Source organism: Stomoxys calcitrans, chromosome 1, assembly GCF_963082655.1.
Source record: "Stomoxys calcitrans chromosome 1, idStoCalc2.1, whole genome shotgun sequence".
Lineage (NCBI taxonomy): Eukaryota > Metazoa > Arthropoda > Insecta > Diptera > Muscidae > Stomoxys > Stomoxys calcitrans.
The window spans coordinates 193387288-193413564 of NC_081552.1; the positions used below are offsets into that span (position 1 = coordinate 193387288).

Sequence of the window (26277 nt, forward strand, 5' to 3'; positions counted from 1 at the left end):
TCCAATATGGTCAAAACATTGTGCACATCCCTGTAAAGGAGTCACATGAAGTTGAAGGTAATGAACTGGAATGGGGCCTGACTGGGAAGTTGTTAAATCACTGTTTCAGTCAAACACTTGCGTTGATCGCAGGAATTCCATATGATTCCTTTTGACACTTCTATTTTTTTTTTTTCATTCAAGAAAATCTTGTTTGCAATTTTGAGGCAAACGGAAAACTTTGGAGAGTTTAAATTTCCGCCACCATGAAAGAAAAAACATTTCAGTAAGTAATCCGAAATATGGTCACCATTTAAATATCAATGAAAAACCAGTAAGGAAAGGCAAAAGTCTGGTGGAGCCGATAGGGCAGATCGGTTTATGAGGGAGCTGTATCAGGCTATAGACCGATTCAGACCCTTGTTCAAAATACATTTATTTTGAACATGAGAGATAACGCATTAGCATTTCATAGCCCACGCGTTGTTATCTTATAGAGTCTGTGTGCTGTTTAGGGTCTATTTGTACGATCGCCTATCTCATAAAACCAATACGCACAGCCGTATAAACCCTGCATGTGTACTTTTAAAAAGGGAATAGATAATGAGTCTAAGAAATGCATGTGTGTGTTTACTTAGGATCGTAAAATATCAGATAAGGAGAAACGGAGATATCACTGCGTTGGTATCTCGTTCTAGTTTAGTTTTAAGATTTTCATTTATTGTAGTGATAGGAAATTTGAAAATAAATGGTCAGTATAAATCTAGCATCAGAGAAGTGCGTTTTAGATTCAGCTCAACATTTGGTCCTTCGTAAAATTGAGTTATCCCCCACCCGAGGTAAGAAGCTCAATGGAACTAGGCCTATAAAGCAATTTAATAAAAATTGTTTAACACCCACTGAAAAATTAAATTCTGTGAAGAAGCGTCCTCGTGGCTTTAAACAACGAGAAGAAAAATAATAATAGAAATCACAATCCACTAAAAAGTGGAAATACAGTGAAGAAGCGTTCTCGTGGCTTTAGACAACGAGAAGAAAAAAAAAAACACATAATAAAAATATCAGAAAAATAAACAAACAAAACTACAAATAAAGTAAAATGGTTCGTCAGCAGTTATACAAGCGTCAAAATGAGATTGGTGAATATATCATCAATTTGAAGCAAAGCTGCCTTAAGGAAACCGCAAGAAGTGTGGCTAAGGAAACCTGCAAAGCCCAGTTGGGGCAAGTTTGGCAGGAATTCAAAAATAACCACACGAAGTTAACCGAATTGGGTATCACCGAGGAACCGTACTTTAAAAACAAGTATTATGAGAAGGTGAACTCATTGGTGGAGGAAATCTGTGCAGCCCTAGAGACGAACGAGGATGCAGCCAGCCAATTGGAAACTGGAAAAACTGAATCGTCGGGGTTGAAATTACAACAAATCCAACCGCAGGAAAATGGGGAGTCCAAAAATGAGAAGGAAAGAATAGCGGAAAAAAGGAAGGAAAGAATAAGAAAACTTATTCGAAAGTTAGTAGGAGAACTACTAGAGTTGGAACAACTCAATATTAAAGTCTTGCTGGAAGAAGCAAAAAGATCATGGGAAACACAGATGAATCAAATTAATGATCTATTATGGGAACTCACTATCAACCATGAGGGGTCTTACGAAGACATCACTAAAGAAGTTGATGAAGTAGAAAACCTCTACAAAAGAAGTAAAACAACGCTGATCTTAAGATTGGACAAATGTAAGGAGGAGAGATGTCCTATAAAACTAGCGGAGATAAAAATACCGGACTTCTACGGTAACGTGGAAGAATGGCCATCTTTCCATGATTTATACAAGAAGCTCGTACATGATGCCGAGAGCTTATCGGACGTTGAGAAAATGTTTTATCTGAAAGCTCATATTAAAGGAGAAGCGTCAAAAGTAATTAAACATTTACCGGCAGATGGAAGCAATTACCAGCCAGCGTGGGAGATACTAAATCAACGCTTTGGAAATAAAAGAATTTTGTTTCAAACGATACTAGACCGATTGTTAGATCAACCCCATGTGTGTAGTGAGAACGCTAAACAAGTAAAAGGATTACTTGATACAACAATTGAATGCGTCCAAGGGTTAAAAGCAATGAAATGCAACATCGAGGATGCTGTAATGGCGCGTGTAATCATCCGTAAGCTAGACAAAGAAGGTTTATTATTATACGAGCAGCATACAAAGAAATCGAAAGAAATTCAGGAGCTTAAAGATGTTTTGGAGTTCTTGGAGGAACGATATCAAAATTTGGAGGCAGCAGGTACAAAGAAGTACAGCAGCAATTACAATCATCGGCAACAGCAGCCTATGAAAAGTACGACACTCTATACGGATAAAAGTGCGTGTCTATACTGTAGAAAACAAGGACACTTAACGGAAGAATGTCGAAGTCTGTTGAGATTGCCAGTGGCGGAACGAGTATCATGGGTTAAAACAAAAAATATATGCCATAGATGCTTGAACCACAATCAGAATGCAAGATGCGATAGTACCATCAAATGTGGAACCTGTGGGTTTAAACATCATTCGGTACTCCATCTAACTAAGACATCCACTACATGTCTTGCTAACGGGACAAGGAGTGTCCTACTGGCAACGGCTCAGGTGCAGGTCAAGAATATACATGGAGAGATGGTTACCTTGAAAGCTTTGGTGGACCAAGGATCACAGTCAACGTTTTTAAGGGAAGAAGCAGCACAGATACTTCAAATCCCTCGAGAAAAGGCCAATATGGAATTGCATGGACTAGGTGACAATTTGGTGGGAGTTGCAAAATCAAAAGTAAAAGTTAGGATCCATCCGAGATTTCCCAGCAACTATTCACTCGATGTCGAAGCTCTTATTTTACCAGCGTTAGCTTCCGTCCATTTGGATTCTTCGTTAGTACACAACCAGGGTGTATGGAAAAACTTTCAATTGGCTGATCCAAACTACTACAAGAACGAGAGGATAGATATGGTGCTTGGCGGAGATGTGTATGTGGACATACTAAAGAACGGAATACATAAGAAGCATGGAATGTTGGGGCAACATACCAAGCTGGGATTAATGTTGTCCGGCCCATTAACGATTCGAGTCCCAGTAGCGAAAAAAGGTGTCAATGTCACTACAGAGATTGAAAGATTTTGGGAAACTGAAGAGTTGGATATGGACATGGTTACAAACGATGACGAAAAATGTTTGGATAATTATGCTGCTACAACGAAAAGAAATGAAGAAGGGCGGTTTATAGTTCAAATCCCCTTCAAAGAAGATAAAGAGCTGGGAACATCGTATAAACAGGCAGCAGCCAGACTCATTAGCCTGGAGAAAAAGCTCATCAAGGATAATGCTATGAAGCATGAATACTCAAGAATTATGGAGGAATATATTGCACTGGGGCACATGAAGCCAGTGAAACAGATTCATAGCGGTAAATATTATTTACCACATCAAGCGGTTGTTCGAGAGGACAGTCTGACTACGAAAGTCAGAGTGGTTTTCGACGGTTCCGCGAGTACAAATAATGGAAGAAGTCTGAACGACATAATGCATGTCGGGCCACGGTTGCAGAGAGACGTCTTCGACATACTACTCAACTTTCGTTTAAAAAGGTTCGTGATTTCTTCAGATGTTGAAAAAATGTACCGCCAAATAATGGTGGATGAGGAGAGCCAGCGGTATCAACATGTTCTGTGGCGGAAAGATAGGAATGAGGAAATCAAAGAATATCAGCTGACAACAGTGACATTCGGAACAGCAAGTGCCCCGTTCTTGGCCGTAAGAACCTTAATGCAGATTGCGAAAGAATGCGCGGATACGAAGGTGAAGCAAATAATTGAAGAAGATTTTTATATGGATGATCTTCTTACGGGGGCAGACACAATAGAAGAGTGTCTCCAGCTTCGATTCAAAATATCAAGGCACTTAGAGGGTTATGGATTTCATCTCAGAAAATGGTGTTCAAACAATGAACACATTGTGAAATCATCGAAAGAAGACAAGGAGAACGAAATAATAAACATCAATGAAACCACTAATGTAAAAACCCTGGGACTTCAGTGGAAACCGAAGGAAGACGAATTTCGATTTAAAATATCGGAATACCCAGCGGAGAGTACAACAAAGAGGCTGGCTTTATCATATCTAGCAAAAATATTTGATCCGCTTGGGTTGCTGACACCAGTCATAATAACGGCGAAGTTGTTTATTCAGAGTTTATGGTTGCTAGAGATGCAATGGGACCAGAAAATCGATGGAGATTTGGAGATCAGCTGGAAAGAATTCGTGACACGTATTTCGTCTCTACAAGACGTTAAGATACCTAGATGGCTAAACTCTTCATCCGAAAGTAAAATTAAAATTTTGGGATTTGCGGATGCATCAGAGAAGGCCTATGCAGCAGTGGTTTATATTAAAACCGATAAAGGAGTTTCCTTGATGGCTGCAAAAAGCAAAGTAAACCCGATTAAAAACAAAAAGACGCTTCCGAAATTAGAGCTGTGTGCAGCCTTCCTATTGGCCAAGCTGCTAAATAGAATAATTAGTGTGGTCAAAGCCGAATCGGAAGTTTATGCCTGGAGTGACTCCACAATTACACTTGCTTGGATTGAAAATAACAAGAGCAAAGATAAATTTATAAGGTCACGAGTAACCGGCATAAAAAATTTGGTATCTCAGGCGCAGTGGCGGTATGTAAAGTCAAAAGAGAATCCAGCAGACTTGGGGTCAAGAGGCGTGTCCCCAGATAAACTTGTAGACTCAAAGCTATGGTGGGAAGGTCCCCAGTGGCTGCTGTTGCCGGAGGCGGAATGGTCTCTAACCCCTCCAGAGTTGAAGACATGCGCTTCCACGGCTTCCAAGGAAGCACCTACCTTATTGAACGATTTGATAGAAAGGTATTCATCATATGAGTGGTCATGCTGCTCTTATTTTAGTTATTCTCATAATAATAATATTAGCGATATGTTTTATTAAGAAGTTTATTCAAAGGCAAAATGTATCAGCTTTAAATTTTTAGATCTTTAGAACTTATGTAAAATAATATATCTAAAATTACAGTCCACTATTACAAATTATCGAACGACAAATCAAAGATATAATTAGACAAAAATACAGTCAGTCCACTATGTAGACTTACGCGCCCGGCAGAATGTTCAAAATACATTTATTTTGAACATGAGAGATAACGCATTAGCATTTCATAGCCCACGCGTTGTTATCTTATAGAGTCTGTGTGCTGTTTAGGGTCTATTTGTACGATCGCCTATCTCATAAAACCAATACGCACAGCCGTATAAACCCTGCATGTGTACTTTTAAAAAGGGAATAGATAATGAGTCTAAGAAATGCATGTGTGTGTTTACTTAGGATCGTAAAATATCAGATAAGGAGAAACGGAGATATCACTGCGTTGGTATCTCGTTCTAGTTTAGTTTTAAGATTTTCATTTATTGTAGTGATAGGAAATTTGAAAATAAATGGTCAGTATAAATCTAGCATCAGAGAAGTGCGTTTTAGATTCAGCTCAACACCCTATTCGATACGCATGCTGAAGGTCATGGGAGAAGCCGTTGTATTAAATTTCAGCCCTCTAGAGGCTCAAGAATTCAAGATCCCAGATCGGTTTATACCTGTAGGTAGGTTGGGATTATAAATGGGCCTAATCGGTACATGTTTTGATATAGCTGCCATATAAACCGCTCTTGGGTCTTGACTTCTAGAGCGCGTAATTCTTATCCGATTTGGCTGAAATTTAGCAGGAAGTGTGTTGGTATGACTCCTAACAACTGTGCTTAGTATGGTCTAAATCGATCCATAACCTGATATAGCCGCCGTATAAGTCAATCTCCCGATAAGACTTCTTGGGCTTCTAGAGGGCGCAATTCTTATCCAATATGGTTGACATTTTGCCAATTATGCCAATGGTATGGTCTAAGTCGGTTGATACATGATATATTGTGCCATAGAAACCAATCTTGGGTCTTGACTTCTTGAGCTTATAGATATAGGGCAATTCTTATCCGACCTGGCCGAAATTTTATTGTAACATTGTTTATTGTGAACTCTTAATAGGACCTTCCTTTTGTTATAAAACCAAAACATCTTTAATTGCAAAAGTGCTTTGATAGCCGCAAACGATTATGCGTGTACTGGACCAATGGTAGTCGCTTCTGGGGCCAAATGCCTGGTTGTCCACCACACCCACAAAACACCAACACACAGGACATACTTATCGAACATGACAATATGGGGGTGAGACGGGCTCGCAGACCCTTGGCAGCAGACTCTTGATACCAAATCCGTGTTCTACTTCCGAATTCGATACTTCCAAATACCATTCTTTTGAGGCCCATATTGCAAGATCGATGAATATATCCGGCTTCTGGGGTGATTTGAGGGTGGGGCGGCCACCCAGACACTTGATCCTGCAAATAGATGTCAGTTTCGTGCTCTACTTTTAAAAACCTTTCATAAGAGTCTCCTATTGTACAACCGGTATGTATGCCTGGTTTTTAAGGGGTAATTCCTCACAAATTTTAATGCCATATTCGTATTCTACTCACCAATGATTTTCATTTGAGTCGCATATTGCTATTATCGGCCAATATGGGTGTTAAAAGGGGTGTAAGATGGGGACGGCTCCCCAAATACTTCGACTCAACTTTTAACTTCAAATTTGTACTCTACTCCCAAATATCTTTCATTTGAGTCCAATATTGTTCCAATCGGTCGAATTTCATTTTTTGGATAAGGGGGAGGGTCCCACACCTTTCCGATATCAAAATATTATATTACCTCTAACGTCCTCCGGATCAACCTACATAATCTGGCAAAATTTCGGCAAAAAATCGGTTTAGCCGTTTTTATACCCAACACCATAGGATGGTGATTTACTAACCTAGTCATTCTGTTTGTAACATCTCGACATATTGATCTAGGAACCCATAAAGTACAAATATTCTTGTTCGTCTCGACATTCTAAGTCGATGTAGCCATGTCCGTCCGTCCGTCTGTCGAAATCACAATAGCGTTCGAAAGCGTAAAGCTAGCCGCTTGGGGATTGAAAATGGGCCATATCGGTTCAGATTTGGATAAAGCTCCCATATAAGCCGACCTACCGATTTGTCTTCTTTAACCTCTGGACGCTGAAATTTTCGTCTGATTTGGCTGAAATTTTGCACATAGTGTTCTGTTATGACTTTCCAACAACTGTGCCAAGTACTGTCTTAATCGGTCTATAACCTGATAATCCAATGTCTCGATTTGATTTCTCGAGCCCCTGGAAGCCGCAATTTTCATTCCATTTGGTTGAAATTTAGCGCAAAGTGTTCTGTTATGACTTCAAACAACTATGCCAAGTACGGTCTTAATCGGTCTATAACCTGATATAGCTCCCATATAAACCAATATCCCGATTTGATTTCTTGAGCGCCTTGGAAGCCTCAATTTTTACTCTTTTTGGCTAAAATTTAAAATCTAGATCTGTAAAGAACCTGATATAGCTCCTACATAACCCGATCTTAAGGTTGGCCTTCTTGAGCCCCTGGAAGCCTCAAGTTTCATAACAGAACACTATGTGCAGAACTTCAGCCAAATCGTATGAAAATTGCGGCTTCCAGGGGTGGATGGGTGGTGGGGGGACGCCCCATCCCAAAACCCACCCGAACGGACATGTGCACTGATTGGGACAATATGGGTATCAAATGAAAGGTATTTAAGAGTAGAGTACGAATTTGGTAAACAAATTCCACTGTTATGTTTCGGGGGGTCCCCCACCCCCAAAAAAAAGCCCCAAGAGGACATTTTCACCGCTTTGGGCAATATGGGTATCAATTGGAACGTATTTAAGAGTAGAGTACGAACTTGGCACTAAAATGTTACTCTAATTGACGGGGGGGCCCCACCCCCAAAAACACCACCCAACAGGACACTTTTACCGCTTTGAGTAGTATGGGTATCAAATAAAAGGTATTTAAAAGTAGAAAACAAATCTGATACACAAACTTTTTTTTTGGTGTCTGCGGACCCTCCCCACCACCCAAAACCCCATAGCTGGACAAATTTACCTATTGGGAAAATATGAATATTAAATGAAAGCTATTTAAAGGTAGAGTCCCATGCTGATATAAAAACGTATTCCTTGGTGTCTGAGGCGCCTCACCACCCCCCAAAACCCCTCAACAGGACATGTTTACCGATTGGGACAATATGGGTATCAAACGAAAGATATTTGGAAGCTGAATACACATCTGTTATAAGAATTTGTTCCAAGATGTCTAGGGGTCCCCCCCCATCCAAAAAACCCCCCAAAACGGAATAAATGTCCAACATCACAAAATGGGTATCGAATGAAAGGTCTTTGGGACTATGAATCTGGTGTGTACAATTAGGACAGAGTTGGGGACCCTGCCCACCCACTAAATACCCTTCAATAGTAGGTGTAGTTCGATCGGGATAATATGTCAATTAAAAGAAAGGTCTATGATAGTATATTTCGAATCCAATGTTGGTATAAGGATTCAGGTATCTGGTTCACGTCCAACGCCATGCAATGCAATGCCAAACTGTCATGTGGGAAGACCGAGAATATATTGTACTCAAACGAAAGGACGTGTCAGAGGGCAATCCCCCTCCCCCTATTCTACCCAAAAAAGAAGGCATTAAGATCAGGATAGAATAGGACAGAAATAAAAAATCTTGGGTAGTAGAAAATACGCTTTTTACACTCAGATTGCGATAGACACAGGAGAACCTGCGGATCTTTAAGAATGTTGTATCCCAAGTGGTCGCTTTGAAATATGATTTTGAATGTAGATAACCAATACAAAAAAATTAATTAGTATGAATCAGAACGAGACCCCCTAGCTCTGAATATCTTGATAACCTCCCTCAAAATGCTTGACATTATGGGGCTCGAACAAAATCGTGCTCTAGCTCGATGCTGATATTACTTCAGAGTCCGCCTCTAAACTTCCTACAAACCGGACATGATTCCCTATTAAGGCGATAAATAATAGGTATTTGATAGTAGAAAACGAATTTGATATCCAAGTTTGAGGCCAAATGTTTGGGGTCGTGCCAACCCATAAACTCCCCCCAAAACCAATGGCAATTGGGGCTCAAGTTAAAGAAATTTGAGAGTAGAGCACGATGCTGATATGCGCGGGCTCGGCTATAAAAAGGAGGCCCCTTGTCGTTGAGCTTAAAACTTGAATCCGACTGCACTCATTGATGTGTGAGAAATTTGCCCCTTTTCCATAGTGGATGCATTTTGAACTGTTTAGCCATCTTGTTGAGAGATCTGCGACAGTCGAGGGCGGTTTTTGTGTTCAGAAATACGTTTTCCAGGGATTTAATGGCTGCCTGAGGACATTTATGCCAATCGTCGGATGACATAATATCTTAGCCATTCCACCACTTCCTTAATTGCAAGGATCTCTGCTTGATACACACTGCAGTGGTCAGGTAACCTTTTCGATATGACCAGTTGTAGATCTTCAAAGTACACCCCAAAGCCCACCTGGCCGTTTAGTTTGGAACCATCCGCATAGAAGTCTATGTAACTTCTGTTACCAGGGATATCGTAGTTCCAATCGGTTCTATCAGGAATAGTGGTACAGTAATTTTTATCAAAAAGCGGCTCAGGTAGGGTGTAATCCGCACTACCTTGAACATCGGTCATTGTATCAATGATAACACAGTGTTCGTAGCCGCCACATGACCAAAGAGAAAGCTCCCTTAATCTTACGGCAGTGGTCGCTGCAATATGGGTAGCCACAATGTCCAGAGGCATAAGATGTGGCATTAAATTTAGTGCATTAGATGTTGTCGTCCTCAGTGCGGCTGTGATGCACAAATTAGCCATCCTTTGGATCCGGTTAAGTATTGAGCAGTTGGTGGATTTTTGAAGTGCCGTCCACCAGACCGCAACACCATATAGCATTATAGGTCTGACAACTACCTGGAATATCGGATATTGTATCAAGGATAACACAGTGTCCGTAGCCGCCACATGACCAATGAGAAAGCTCCCTTAACCTAATGGCAGTGGACGCTGCAATTTGGGTAGCCACAATGTCAAGAGGCATAAGATGTAGCATTAAATTTAGTGCATTAGATGGTGTCGTCCTCAGTACGGCTGTGATGCACAAACAAGCCATCCTTTGCATTCGGTTAAGTATTGAGCAGTAGGTGGGCTTTTGAAGAGTCGTCCACCAGACCACAACACCATATAGCATTATAGGTCTGACAACTGCAGTATAAACCCAATGCATGACACGCGGTCTAAACCTCCAACTTTTGCCAATGGCTCTATTGTAGGTGAATAGGGCAAGAGCTGCCTGTCTTGCCCTTTCCAAAATGTTGGTTTTGTCCAGCAAAACATCCAGGTATTTTGCGCTTTCTGTAAATGGAACATTCTCTCCACCCAAGAAGACAGATTCCACTGTAGGCAACTTGTATCTCCTGCTGAAAAGAACTACTTTTGTCTTGCCCACGGAACACCGCATGCAAAATTTCAGCCAATCAAACAAAAATGTCGGCTTGTAAGGGCTCAAGAAGACAAATCGGGAGATTGGTTTATATGAGGGCTATATCAGGATATAGACCGATTTGAACTAATCTTGGCACAATTTTTGGAAGTCATAACGGAACACTGCGTGCAAATTTTTCAAATCGGACAAAAATTACTGCTTGTAAGGGCTCAAGCTGTCTATATCAAGTAATCGACCGATTCGGACTGTATTTGGTACAGATGTTGGAAGTCATAACAGAACACTACGTGCAAAATTTCAGCCACATCGGACACTAATTGCCGCCTGTAAGGGCTAAAGAAGTCAAATCAGGAGATCGGTTTATATGGGAGCAGTATCAGCTTATAGACCGATTTAGACTGTATTTGTCACAGTTATTGGAAGTCATAACAGAAGACTTCGTGCATAATTTGAGCCAAATGGGACAAAAATTGCGGCTTTCAGGGGCTCAAGATGTCAAATCGGGAGATCGGTTTAAATGGGAGCTATATCTAAATCTGAACTGATATGGCCCATTTGCAATTTGTGAAGTACTATGCCATGTAAAAACTTCTCTCCAAAGAGGTGTCGCACTGCGGCGCGCCGTTCGGACTCGGCTATAAAAAGGAGGCCCCTTATCATTGAGCTTAAAAACTTGAATGAAATGTGAGAAGTTTGCCCATGTTCGTTAGTGGAATGGAAAATTTTCATTTTGCGTAGCTCTTAATTAGTATGAGTAGACCCTCTTCAGAGTTCAACACAGATCCTCCACTTGGGATGGATGATCTAGTGGAATCCTACCGGATACCCTGCTGATATCGATGACTGCATAACGCATGAAAAAAGATGAACATGCTCTAGCTGTTTGATGAGAGAGGTGATATTTTTTTTTTTTACTAAATTTTCTTATTTTCTCTGCTCTTTATAAATGGTCCATTCAGACATCATCATTCCTTGAATTGCCACGCAGATAAACAGTCAATTCAGCTTGCCAGGAGGTTAAATGTGTCTTCTCCATTGATGCTTACTGAAATGAGGAAAAAAATAATTTAATTTTTATACCCTCCCCCATAGGATGGGGGTATACTAATTTCGTCATTCTGTTTGTAACACCTCGAAATATGAGTCTGAGACCTCATAAAGTATATATATTCTTGATCGTCGTGACATTTTATGTCGATCTAGTCATGTCCGTCCGTCTGTCCGTCCGTCCGTCTGTCTGTCGAAAACACGCAAACTTTCGAAGGAGTAAAGCTAGCCGCTTGAAATTTTGCACAAATACTTTTTATTACTGTAGGTCGGTTGGGATAGTAAATGGGTCAAATCGGTCCATGTTTTGATATAGCTGCCATATAAACCCAAGGTCTTGACTTCTTGAGCCTCTAGAGGGCGAAATTCTCGTCCGATTTGACTGAAATTTTGCACATGGTGTTCTGGTATCACTTCCAATAACTGTGTTAAGTATGGTTCAAATCGGTTCATAATGTGGTATAGCTGTCATATAAACCGATCTTGGATCTTGACTTCTTGAGCCTCTAGAGGGCGCCATTTTCATCCGATTTGACTGAAATTTTCCAAGTAGTGTTTTGGTATCACTTCCAACAACTGTGTTAAGTATGATTCAAATCGGTTTATAATCTGGGATAGCTGTTATATAAACCGATCTTGGATCTTGACTTCTTGAGCCTCTAGAGGGCGCGCTTCTCATCCGATTAGGCTGAAATTTTGCATGAGGTAATTTGTTATGACTTCTAATAGCTGTGTTAAGTAAGGGGCAAATCGGTAGAAAACCTGTTATAGCTGCCATATAAACCGATCTTGGGTCTTGACTTCTTGAGCCTCTAGAGGGCGCAATTCCCATCCGATTTGACTGAAATTTTGCATGAGGTATTTTCTTATGACTTCCAATGACTATGTAAGGTATGGCGCAAATCGGTACAAAGCCTGCTATAGCTGCCATATAAACCGATCTTGGATCTTGACTTCTTGAGCCTCTAGAGGGCGCCATTTTCATCCGATTTGACTGAAATTTTGCATGAGGTATTTTCTTATGATTTCCAATGACTGTGTTAGGTATGGCGCAAATCGGTACAAAGTCTGATATAGCTGCCATATAAACCGATCTTGGCTTTTGACTTCTTGAGCCAATAGAGGGCGCAATTCTCATCCGATTTGGCTGAAATTTTGCATGAGGTATTTTCTTATGATTTGCAATAACTGTGTTTAGTATGGCGCAAATCGGTACAAAACCTGATATTGCTGCCATATAAACCGATCTTAGGTCTTGACTTCTTGAGCCTCTAGAGGGAGCAATTCTCATCCGATTTGGCTGAAATTTTGTACAACGGCTTTTGTCATGACCTTAAACATACGTGTCTAATATGGATAGAATAGATCAATGGCTTGATACAGCTCCCATAGAAACCTATCTCCCGATTTTGTTTCTTGAGCCCCTACAAGGCGCAATTCTTATCCGAATGAACTGAAATATTACGCAATGACTTCTACAATGTTCAGCATTCATTTATTGTTCGAATCAGACTACAACTTGATATATTGGGTTGCCCAAAAAGTAATTGCGGATTTTTCATATAGTCGGCGTTGACAAATTTTTTCACAGCTTGTGACTCTGTATTTACATTCTTTCTTCTGTCAGTTATCAGCTGTTACTTTTAGCTTGCTTTAGAAAAAAAGTGTAAAAAAAAGTATATTTGATTAAAGTTCATTCTAAGTTTTATTAAAAATGCATTTACTTTCTTTTAAAAAATCCGCAATTACTTTTTGGGCAACCCAATAGCTCCAGTAGCACAACAGTTCTTATTCAATATTCTTTGTTTGCCTAAAAAGAGATTCCGTTATTGGACTCGACCAATGCGATCCATGGTGGAGGGTATATAAGATTCGGCCCTGCGGAACTTAGCACGCTCTTACTTCTTTTTTCTGCAAACAACTGCTGCCTGCAATAGTTTCCACATGGTCTTCCTTTGTCCATATAAATATTTCATGAGCACGCTGGGATGGTGTTTCATGGACATGGACATGGACTCGAACATCACATTTTTCACTTTTGTTATAAATCATGGAATAGCTGGCCAAGTGTGCTGCTGTCCACCGTCTAAAGGCGGTGGCCTTTTTGAGGCAATCAACTATCGAACTATTGCCTTGCAGTATTATGCTGCTGACATAAGCTGCCTGCCTTGCTGCCTTTCTATTCCTGCTGAAGTTTTTATTGTGGCTTACTTTGGCTATTGTTGTGTGTAATTGATGGCATTAAGGCATCGAAAGTAAAAGTGATCGATTGATAATTGTGGCATTTGGAATTTTGATTTACGTTATGACAAGTTCGTCTAGAAGTTGCGAATGACACGTGCAGATTTTTCTATGGTATGGGAGGAGGCAAGGTGTTGGCATGGTAAGGCGTTATTATGCAATGTTTATAAGGATGACACTTGAAGAATTTCTATATGTAGAAGGCAGATGTCATGTGGAATGAAATGGGATTAGTCATAAATAACCCCAAAGTAGCTACTCTTTGGTGATTTTCGTGAAAGTGATGCATTTTCACAAATCATTGACAATCATATTTTGACCAAATTTTGAAATGAAATTCAAATTATGATGAAAATCCAAGTTTAGCAGATTTTTTATCACACACTTGCCAAATGAGGTCATCTTTGCTAATGTTAGTCTGGTAAATCCATTGCCCTGTCGAGCAACATTTCTCTGCAGTCACAAGCGAATATCCAATTAGACAAATTGTTAAAAAAAAAAAATATTCAAAACTATATTGGATTTCACAGCATGTTCTAGTAATGACTTGATTCGATTTGTTCGAATTTACTACTGAACACAAAAACAAAAAAAAATCCAGGCTAATCATTAAAATTCTGATTAATTCCAACATTGGCATGGACACGATCCAAGAAACATCATATAAAGACATTTGCATAGCTCTCAGTTTATCGACAGCTAAGGAAAGTGGCAATTCATGGCTAACAATTCGTTAAACTATCATATCAACAATGAAGTCTGCCATTTGAATGCGAAGCTTGTTGGTTGTTTAGCAAAAACGCCAAGGCGATTCATCCTGCCCCAGAGGTGGGTGTGTTGTGATGATGATAATGATGATGTTTAGTATGTTTCGAGTTTCAGTTTTGTATCCATTGAATCACATCTTTGTGAATTTACGGCAGTCTATGGTTTGGCGTTCATTCATACATTCGAAATGCTGTCTGTCCATTCATCCATCCCATCCATCTATCTATACAATCATAATCATCATTGCCACCACCATCAACCAGCCACGCACCCAATGGAAAATCCCATCTTGACCATCAATCATAACTGACTTTTGTTACAGTTGCCTAGATGAGAAACAAACAAAAAATGTGTGCAGGAAATCGTGTCCAGAAGCAACATTTGGCATTTCGAATCCATACGAGACCATGTTTGTGTCTGCGTATCTATGGAGATGGGACTGGATCCCAATCATTCCAGATCCACATGTCGGCCCACTTGGTATTTTTTTGTTAGCATTTTTCAGTTTGGTATTATCAAGACATTACAGTGATCAATTGAACAATTGCAATACCAAGTGCTACTGTGGCAACCATGAATGCATAACCAACTACAGATGTAGCCAATCAAAAGTGTATTAAGCATAGTGAGTGTAACTGATGTAGCTTGTACAGAGATGGGAAAACTTGAGTAACTTTAACTAAAAATTGCACTGCCCAAAAGCCAATCTGGGGTGGGGAAAATTGCAGGTTTCAGGTTCAAACCTTATTAAGGGCAACTATATATGGTAGTCAATTTTTGGGATTAAGGTCGAGGATGTGAAAAATTTCCAATCAGGATAATGGTGTTAGGTCAGTGGAACAAAACTCTAAAAGGTTTCAAAGTGCTCAGGCAAAACTTTTGGGGAGATTTTAAAATGGCCCTAAGAAAAGACGAAGCGTCCCACAATGGGATAGAATCAAAGAAAACAAGTTCGGCCCGGCCGAACTTTGCATGCTCAACACCCTTCGTCATAAAAAGGTGAAAAATGCATCATTTTTGAGCCCACACCAGCAATGTTTAACAATAGTTCGATCTCCACCATATTCAGAAAGGCTATGTAAGGGTCTTACCAAACTCATCGGGAATAAAATGCACCTTTTTTTGGGCCTTAGGACAGCTATATCCAAATTTAGATCCATCTGAACCATATTGAACACGACTATCGAAGAGCCAACACCGATAAAAATAATTTTGAAAAACAACAACTTTGGTTGAAAAACAACTACGAAATTTGTTTATTTTTCTGCAACAATTTATTTTGAATCTCAACGACCCCAAGTACAAGTTTGTTGTTGAAAAGCACTCTTCGAAAGGCAACATAAAACAACAACAACAATATATCCATAAGCAAGACAAACAAGTAAAAGCGTGCTAAGTTCGGCCGGGCCGAATCTTATATACCCTCCAACATGGAACGCATTTCTCGAGTTCTATGCGCGGTATCTCTTTTTAGGCAAACAAAGAATTTGGAATAAAAACTGTTTTGCTATAGGAGCTATATCAAGTTATAGTCGGATTCGGACCATAAATGAATGCTGACCATTACAGAAGTCATTGTGTAATATTTCAGTTCATTCGGATAAGTATTGCACCTTGTAGGGGCTCAAAAAGAAAAATCGAGAGATAGGTTTATATGGGAGCTGAATCAAGCTACTGATCGATTCACACCATATTAGACACGTATGTTGAAGGTCATAAGAGAAGCCGTTGTACAAAATTTCTGCCAAATCGGATGGGAATTGAGCCCTCTAGCGGCTCAAGAAATCAAGATCCCAGATCGGTTTATATGGCAGCTATATCAGGTTATGTACTGATTTGCGCCATATTTAGCACAGGTGTTGAAAGCCATAACACAACACCTCATGCAAAATTTCAGCCAAATCGGATGAGAATTGCTCTCTCTATAGACTCAAGAAGTCAAGATCCAAGATCGGTTTATATGTCATAACAAAACACCTCATGCAAAATTTCGGTCCAATCGGATGAGAATTGCGCTCTCAATGGACTCGAGAAGTCAAGATCAAAGATCGGTTTATACGGCAGCTATATCACAGCATGGACCGATTTGAACCATACTTAACACAGATATTGGAAGACACACCAAAACAGTACCTGCAAAATTTCAGTCCAATCGGATGAGAATTGCGCCCTCTAGAGGCTCAAGAAGTCAAGACCCAAGATCGATTTATATGGCAGCTATATCAAAACATGGACCGATTTAAACCATACTTAGCGCAGTTGTTGGAAGTGACACCAAACCACTACCTACAAAATTTCAGTCAAATTTCGCCCTCAAGAGGCTCAAGTATTCAAGACTCAAGATCGGTTTATATGGCAGCTATATCAAAACATGGACCGCATTGCCCCATTTACAATCCCATCCGTCCATGTCCGTCCGTCTGTCCGGACGCATCGCTTTAAAATGTCATGACGATCAAGAATATATTGGGTTGCCCAAAAAGTAATTTGGGCGGATTTTTCATATAGTCGGCGTTGACAAATTTTTTCACAGCTTGTGACTCTGTAATTGCATTCTTTCTTCTGTCAGTTATCAGCTGTTACTTTTAGCTTGCTTTAGAAAAAAAACGTGTAAAAAAAGTATATTTGATTAAAGTTCATTCTAAGTTTTATTAAAAATGCATTTAAATGAAGAATGACAAAATTAGTATACCCCATCCTATGGTGGAGGGTATAAAAGCATATAAAACCTTTCCAAATAGGTGATACATCCCTGCTTTAATTCGTTGTCACGTTTCATCAGTCATTGGCTATATAATGATACGATTACACAAAACAAGCAGCACTCCTTCATACATACACGAATCCACCTGAATGAAGTTCGGTTGAAATGATGGGTTGATGAAACAGCCTACCGTTTTCAATCTTCTACAATGACCCAAAGACACTATGTGCATGAAAGTATGTCGAGAGTATCAGTGTAGCCGAAGAGCAATAAGAATGTGTGTTTAATGTTCTTTTTTTTTTTTGCAAAACTGACCAATTTTCTTGGCGCATTGATTTTCGAAGATAGCGTTTTTCATTGATTTACCCGAGAATTAGATTTTTTATGACAAACAATTCTTGGCGATTGTTGTTTGTGTGCCTTATGGGTCCATGTTTCAATATATAGATGAACAGTTGTAGGATTATCTTCGAAAAGACGATTTGAAGTATCTATCTTCGGGAAGAAGAGAATCTAAACCTATATGGAGTGGATATCTAGTGGCCCAATACAACAAATAAATCAAACTCGCCCACTTCTCCTTTATAAGGGTTATTCATTTTATGGCCATATTCGAATGGTTGCGGCTGACCAACCCTGAAATTTGGAACTTTGAACTGTTTCAAATCCCTCTAACTCCAAAGCATAGTAAAGTCCAAATCTTTCGGCATTTTTATAAAACTGGCACAAAGATTTAATTGACTATCAGATTCGTAATGCACTCCCAAAGACCTTTCACTTGAGTCCTATACTATTTCGATTGGAACTCAATCCCTTTCGGGGGGTTTTTTTTTTTTTGGGTGATGCCGCTTCTCAGGCCATTAGTCAAAAAGATGTGTAGTGCTCGTCGTCTGAAGGACTTCACTTCTTATAATCACGATAGACCTTTTGAAGGATTTTTTGTGGAAGATGGATGTAGTCGTCGTCTGAAGGACTTCACTTCTTATAATCACGATCGACCTGTTTGAAGGATTTTTTTGTTGAAGATGGCCCTTTTGCAACTTTTCACTATCATTGGATATCAGCTTGCTACTATACTTCCAAAGATCTTTCATTAGATTTCCATATTAACCCGATCGACTTATGTGATCGTTTGAGAAGTTTAAAGGTGGTGTCGATCCCCAGCCACTTGATCCAGAATATATATATTACACTAGTCTAACCGGACCCGCTCCGCTGCGCCTTCTTTAACTCTCTCATATATTTTTAGGGTGGGAACACTTTGCCCTGATTGCGGATATCGAATTCTTGGCGAGAACATTGGACAAAGCCATGTCGCCCTATTAATGTTGGCGACATTTGCGAAGTAAAATGCCATGCATGGCCTTTTAAAAAATTTCCCCAAAGAAGTGTCGTTCTGCTGGACGCCGTTCGGATTCGGCTATAAAAAACAGTTCACTTATCATTGAGTTTAAACTTGAATTGAAAAGCACTCATGGATGTGTGAGAATTTGCCCCTTCTCGGTTCCTGATGGTAATGTTCTTCCTTAGGGTAATATTCTTATTAGGGTAGGGATGGCACCTCAGACATTTCGACTGAAATATGGATAACAAATTCATGCTGCACTTCAAAATCCCTTTAATTTGAGCCCCATATTGCCATGGCCGGTAAATATGAACCGTTTGGAGGGTGTTTTGTGGCTGGGGCGGCCACGTGCACTTTGCACTGAAAATAGATATCAAATTCGTTCTTTATTCCCAACGGAAATGAAAATCATGGGTTATTTGACCCATATTGTCATAATGGGTCAAATAACCCATTTAACGTATATTTAGGAGGAAAAGTGCCACCTAGACTTGAACGCAAATTTTTATGACATATTCGCAATTTACTCCTTAATACCTTTCGCCTCCACCCGATATCTAAAAATTGTACAGCCCATGTTTCCTTCCAGACAAAAGCACACAATCTAAGAAAATTTAAAGAAAATCGACTCAGCCAAGTATTATGTAATCATAATGCGTCTAATGACATTTTTGAGGTGTGGCGTAACCCCTTCTACTTCGATTTGATTTTGTATGCCACATTCGAACTTTACTCCCGAATACCTTTCATTTGAGCCCCTTATTGAAATGAACGTCCAATATGTCTGTTTGGGGGAGTTTTGGGGTTGAGGCGGCCCGATGGGTACTTAGACTCAAATTTTTATAACCTACTCGTATTCTACTCTCCAATAACTCTCATTTGATACCTATATTGTCGCTATCGGTCCACTTTTGATAATGTGATGTGTTTTTGGCATAAGGGGGAGGGTCCGTCCCCCTTCCGATATTGAAAAATTATAAAGCCTATGTTTCCTTCCAGACCACCCTACACATGCGAAAATTTCGAGAAAATCGATTCTGCCGTTTTTCAGTCTATACGGAACAAACAAACCCAGTCTCATATTTCCGTGATTGGCTAATGTGCCCATTTTGGCCGTTTTTGTGGCCGTGCTATACTTCGACATGAATTTGTATGCCAGATTCGTTATCTACTCCCGCATACTTTTCATTTGATACCCATATTGTCCTTATCGGTCCTCTTTTGATTTTGGGTGGTGTTTTTGGGGTAACGGGGGAGGGTTCGCCCCCTTTCGTTATTAACAAATTATTACGCTTATTCCTACTTGGTGACCATATTCGTAATCTACTCCCTAATACCTTTCATTTGAGTCCCATATTGTCATGATCGTCAAATAAACCTATTTTAAGGGGTTTTGGGCTGGGGCTGGGCGGCCCCCCAGGTATTTGGACCCAACTTTTATTATGAAATTCGTTTTCGACTCTTGAATACCTTTCATTTGAATCCCATATTGTCTAGATCGGTCCACTTTTATTTTTGGGTTGTACTTTTGGGGTAAGGGGGAGGGTCCGTTTCCTTCCAGACCAACCTACACAATCTGTGATCGGTTCAGCCGTTTTTGAGTCTATACGCAACAAACAAACAAACCGCCAAACAAACACAAATTGAATTTTATATATAAGATACTAGCTGACCAGGGCCCGCTCCGCAACGCCTTCTTTTACCTTCTGTGGAACAAAAGTTTCCTTGGAATATTTATTTTCGACAATTAAATATCTTTTAGTGAAATACCATGCTAACTTGACTAACAGTTTAACAATATAAGTGCCTTTATCTGAATCCCATATGATCCTTATTGGTCCACGATGTAAGGTGTACTCCATTTTTAAAATACTTCATTTCAGACCTATATTCTCATGATGTCTGATTTAGTGGTGTTTTCAGGGTAGAGGTGGTCCCCCAGACGCTTGGCCCTGAAAAAATATCAGCATCATGCTCTTCTCTCAAATACCATTTATTTAAACCCCATATTGCCATTGGCTTAAGAGGAATTTACAGGATGAGGCGTCCCCCAAACACATGACCCAAAAATAGGTTATCAAATTCGTTTTCTAATCTCAAATACCTTTCATTTGAGCCACATATTGAAATGGTCAAAATTTTTTTTCCTTTGGGGGTGTTTTTGGAAAAGGGGTGATGCCCTAAATACATGGTCCTACATTTGGATATCAAATTCGTATTCTACCTCCAAATACCTTTAATTGAGCCCCATATTGCGATGGTCACTAAAAAATTTCTGTTTGTCTGGTATTTTGGGAAAGGGGTAGACCCCCAGAAAATTGGTTCGGAAAATGGGTATCAATTCTTGCTCTACCCCCCAATACCTTTCATTTAAGCTCCACATTGTCATGGTAGGTAAATATGTCAGTTTTTGGGGTGTTTTGGACATTGGGATGGTCACCTAAACACTAAGCCCAGAAAATATATCGCAACCTGCTCTATTCTTATATATCTATATATCATTTAGTTGAACCCATGTTGGCATTGCCCTCAAAATTGGATCAAATTCGTTTCCTAGTCTTATTTAAACTCCTTACTGCAAAAGTCAGCAAATATGTCCGGTTTGGGGTATTGGCCCTCAAAACCTATGGATATTAAGTTCCACACTCTTTAAGACCCAAATTGTCTTGGTGAGCAAATATGTCCTATTTGGGGGTTGTTTTGATGGTGGGACGTCCCCTAGAGAATTGGTCCCTAATGTTGATATCAGATACGTGGTCTACTTCCAAATACCAATAATTTGAGCTCCATTTTTCCATAGTCGGGGGGTGTTTTGGGAGATGGGCGGCCACTCAGTGAGTTGGCCTAGAACATGTATAGCGGATTCGTGTTCTACTCTAAAAACCCTCTTATTTGAGCCTAATATTGCAATAGTCAGCAAACTCGTCCTATGTGGGTGATGTTGTGGGGGTGGGGTGGCCCCATAGACACTTTTCTCGAATATTGATATCAGATTCATGCTTTACTCCCAAAGACTTTTCATTTGAGCCCCATATTGTTATGGTCGTTAATTTGTCCCCTTTGGGGGATGTTTTTGGGAAAAGGCGGCCCCCCAAACACTTGGTCCTATATTTGGATATCATATTCGTATTCTACATTCAAATACCTTTTATTTAAGCCCCATATTCCCATGGCCAGTAAATAAGTCCAGTTTGGGGGGTGTTTTGGGGAAGGGGTGGACCCCCAGAAACGTGGTCCCACATTTGGTTATCAAATTCGTATTCTACTCGCAAATACATTTCATTTGAGTCCCATATTGCCATGGTCGGTAAATATGTCCGATTTGGGGGTGTTTTGGGGCTTGGGGTGGTCCCCCTAGCACTTGGTCCGACAATTGGATATCAGATACGTTTTCCTATCCCAAATACCTTTCATTTGAGTCCCATATTATCGTGATTGGTCTAAATATATGTTTGGTAGGTTTTAGGGTGGGGCGACCCCCCAAGGTACCCCATCCGAAATTTGGACACCAAATTTTTATTTTTAGGGTACTGTATGAGAGCACACAAAATTTTCGCTTAAATCGCACCACCCATCTCCGAGTTCTGGCGTTTCTGAAAATTAGGGTAAGGGGGAGGGTCGCCCCCCCCCCCCCCCCCCCCCCCCCCCCCTTCAGATATCAAAAAATGTAGTACCCTTTTTTCACCACGGGGTCATTATCCATCATCTGTGAAAATTTCAAAAAAAAAAATTGGTTCAGCTGTTTCTGAGTCTATAAGGAACACACAAACATACAAACAAACAAACACATAAACAAACACAAATTGATTTTTATATAAAAGATTCCCAATAGACTTTCATTTGAGTCCCATTTTGTTCTGAACTGCTGGGGGTTTTTGTGGGTGGATCAGTCCATCCAACGATACAAAGAGTTTCAAGTCTAAATTGATTTTCACAGAATGTCTATGAATATTTTTCCAGCCCTTAACAGGCCACCCGATGAGGCAAAGACTGTTAAGGTCAGGAAATAGATTCATAGACATTCTGTGATAATCAATTTAGGCTTGATCGAGTAAACCGCTATGTTGTCGCTGGCTAGAATAGAAGTGGGTCTGATGGCAGACTGCCACTTCAACCTAGCATAACCTCTGGGAAGACCAATAAGGATCGTCGTTAGATTTAGAGGAATGTAAGCATTAATGGTTTAGAACCAACAATGGCTTCATTGATCATTTGTGAGTGCCATTTCTCCACTGCATTACAGCAGCCTAGAGATCTTTAGCGTCTGAGTGTGTCTTTGATAGTTTATTCTTTTGATAGTTACCTTCAATGTTATGTAGTACTGGTACTCCATCCATCACACTATCGTCTCACATTGACAAGACATCATGAATTGTGACTCCTATCATTCATACGTGATGTGGACTCATTCATTCCGCCCTGCCAGTGGCAACAATTTCATTTTCATTATGTTGTTAGCTACGGAATTGAGGCCAATCGACTGGCAAGGATGGAAACACATGCTCCCTAGAATTTTAAATCGTAACATGAAATTGTCAATGAATGGCTGCAAACAAACCCCCCCCTGGACAAGCTAGCCGTAGCAGAGCTCAAAGCCATTTCATTCTAGAAGGCAAGTGGCAGGCATGGACGACGATCGATACCTGATTGTTCTATTCCTGTTCCCTGCACTTTTATGCAACAATAAGAAGCAATTTAATTGATTTATTTAATATTGAGTTCTAGTTCATAAATTGCTGTCCACTCACTTGGCATGGGACGATGAAAGACGATGCGAAAGTCAGGAAGAGAGAGATGACTTGCACCAGGAATTTAGTTATGCAGTCTATCGTTGTGAAATGTGTGAAACATGTAATCATCACTTTCGTATCCTGTGAGAAATTAGTGTGGAGTGTGGTAGCCCGTGCAGCTGTGTGTGTGTGTGTGCGTGTGTGTGAGTTGCCGACATACGCACTTTTGTGAAGAGGAAATTCTTTCATAATTTCCTCTCTCAAATAGAGGAAATGTTTGTTCAAGCATTCTTGGCAATTTTCTAAAGACAAAAACTAGAAAAACCAAATGCAATTATTGCCTCTAATTGCCAATGCTACGCACAAGAATTGAAGATATTTCTCAATCCATCGAGTGGCCACAGTACAGAATGCGCCCTAAGTGCTTGTTACGGCTTAACGAGAATGGCACATGACAATTGAAATCATTGGAGAATTTTCAAATTGATTTGTGAACTTCAATGTTAACAATTCAAGGCTGACGGCAAATGCACCACGCTCTGGCAACATGACCATGATGGATGAAAAATACTTTCTTTGATGGAGAATTGGTTTTGTACTTATTGTGGAAAAATAAACTTATGTCAATGGTAAATCGGGAATTGGGTTTACTTGAGAGCAACACTCAAGCTTGGAGCAATGGGTATAGTGCGGGAAAAGCGCTAAATTTCATCAAAGTTGAAATAATCAGCCCATAGGTCATATCTTGTTAGTATGGAATGTATGGACAATGTCTAGTGTGAAGGTTAGGTTAAGTTTAGGTGGCAGTCTGTCATCAGGCTCACTAAGATGTTTTGGTCCATTCTGATATGACAGGAACAGAAGAAAGAAGATGCCTGCTAGTTCCTGCTGTTCAACCATCGAGATCGCTTTAAAAAGTCCAATAACTTGCGAATGTTCACATCCGCCAAATCAGACAGGTTCTCAAAGAAATGAGAACCTAAAGTGAGACTCCTTCTGACTGCTAGTGCGGGACAATACACACACAGAAGATGTTCTGTAGTCTCTTCTTCCTCGATGTCCTCACAGCCTTCAGTCTGTCAGCAAGTTTTCCGATTAGACACTGACCTGTCATGACGGACACAATGACCGAGACGTCTGTTTTAGCCAATGAAAGCAAAGCAGAAGACCTCTTTAAGTCTACATTAGGCCACATAGTTTTGGAATGCTCACAGACTCCTCTTTGTGACGATCTATGATTCGTTGCCCTTCGGGCCTGGTCCCAAAAGGACCAGATGGGCATGCGTTGGGAATGCAGATTGTCTTATCCACGTTTGGCAGGGTGAATTTTGACCCGCCCAACTGATTTGCGGGCGACTGCAGCAGTTCACCAGACATTTTCATTGCGTCACCTGAAGTATCTTGGCAAGCCCTCATTTCATTGGGATCAGGCCATTGCCCGATAATTCTCACGCCGGACGTATAACATTAAGGCTTCATACAGTACACCAATCGCCGCTTCGCCGTGAATTGCCACCTTCCTCAGCCGCTTTCTTCATACCAGTCGGTCGAATAACCTAAGTGTGGCCCAACTTCCTGGCGCAAGTTGTGATGCACGCAAACAAACATGATGAGATTTGCTGCTTCGAAACTGCTAACCTCAGAATCTACAAACTGTATCTAGAAATTAGTAGGGTGGTCAATTTATTAAGCATCACAAGTGTGACAAGAGAAGAAGAAACCCCATTCGTCGCATTCGTGGTCTCTAAGCCGATGAAAAACCATCACAATTTGCCATGGACGAAGCAAAAAATGTTATCCGGGTTCAGACGTAGTCTCTACACCTAAGCTGAGGAACTTGGATGTACCAGGAGTCGAGTACATGATACAGATGCTAGACCTGTCTCTAAGCACCTGTCATATTTTCCGATATCCGGAAAATAAGCAGAGTGAAGCCCAGAAAAGACCCGAGTAAAAGAGACAGTCGTACAGACTGATCTACCTTCTCCTGAGGGAAGTCAAGACGCTTCAGAGACTTCTCTTCCCGAGCATACACGCCAAAAAATAATTCGTTTGACATAAAGGAAATTTTCGCCAAGTAAACTTTTTTCTGAAAAATGTTCAACTTTGTTTACGATAAAAGTGCATGCTTTTGCGATAAATTCTTGGAAGAATTTGTCACAAATATAAAGTTTTTCACCACAAAACGCTTACGACTCACAAAACACTCATGACTCACAAAACACTCACAAGCCCTGAATAGACCCGAGTAAGAGAGAGTCGTATAGACTAATCTACCTTCTGCCGAGGGAAATCAAGTCGCTTGAGGGACTTCTCCTCCCGAGCCTACACGTCAAAAAATAATTCGTTTAACACAAAGGAAATTTTCGCCAAGTAAACTTTTTTCTGAAAAATTTTCGACTTTGTTTACGATAAAAGTGCATGTTTTTGCGAAAAATTCTTGCAGTATTTGTCACGAATGGCTTTTTGCCCTGACAATACCTTTCATTCTTGATATTTTTAGCTAGTTTTTCTTTATTTATAAATTAATATAATGTCAATAGTTTAAAATGGATTGTTCGCATTGAAGACGTTTACGAATTATAAGCAGATCTCAGTTTATTTGGATTTATTTCGAAGTTATAATACACAATTATATCAATTGTCTTCCATTTTCCCACAACTCCATTATGGTTTTGTGTTATGATCTGCTGTATTCGTTATGCCGTAAATAAAACAAACAATAGTTGTTGTTGTTGTTTTCGCACATTTAAATACCTACTTTTGTGATGGATATTTCATTATGGCGTAAATGTGAGTATTACTCAAAATCTAAAATACGGTCAGCCAATCATTTTATGCTCATTAGCAAAAACACTTACAATAGCTGAACGAATTTAAGCAAATATTTCATGTTTTGGTTGTTGAGGGTCGTAAGCGTCAATAATTATTGGTAGTATAAGGTGTGAGCTTGCAATTCG

General features: G+C 40.1%; 1 protein-coding gene across 1 annotated transcript; it reads left to right on the plus strand.

Moving 5' to 3' along the window:
* Nucleotides 1–1078: 1078 nt before the first annotated feature.
* On the plus strand, nt 1079–25903 carry LOC131997324 (uncharacterized). The gene is made up of 2 exons (XM_059368140.1): nt 1079–4884; nt 25861–25903. Exons 1-2 carry the CDS (start codon nt 1079–1081, stop codon nt 25901–25903), a joined length of 3849 nt encoding a protein of 1282 aa, XP_059224123.1.
* The last annotated feature ends 374 nt before the right edge of the window (nt 25904–26277 follow it).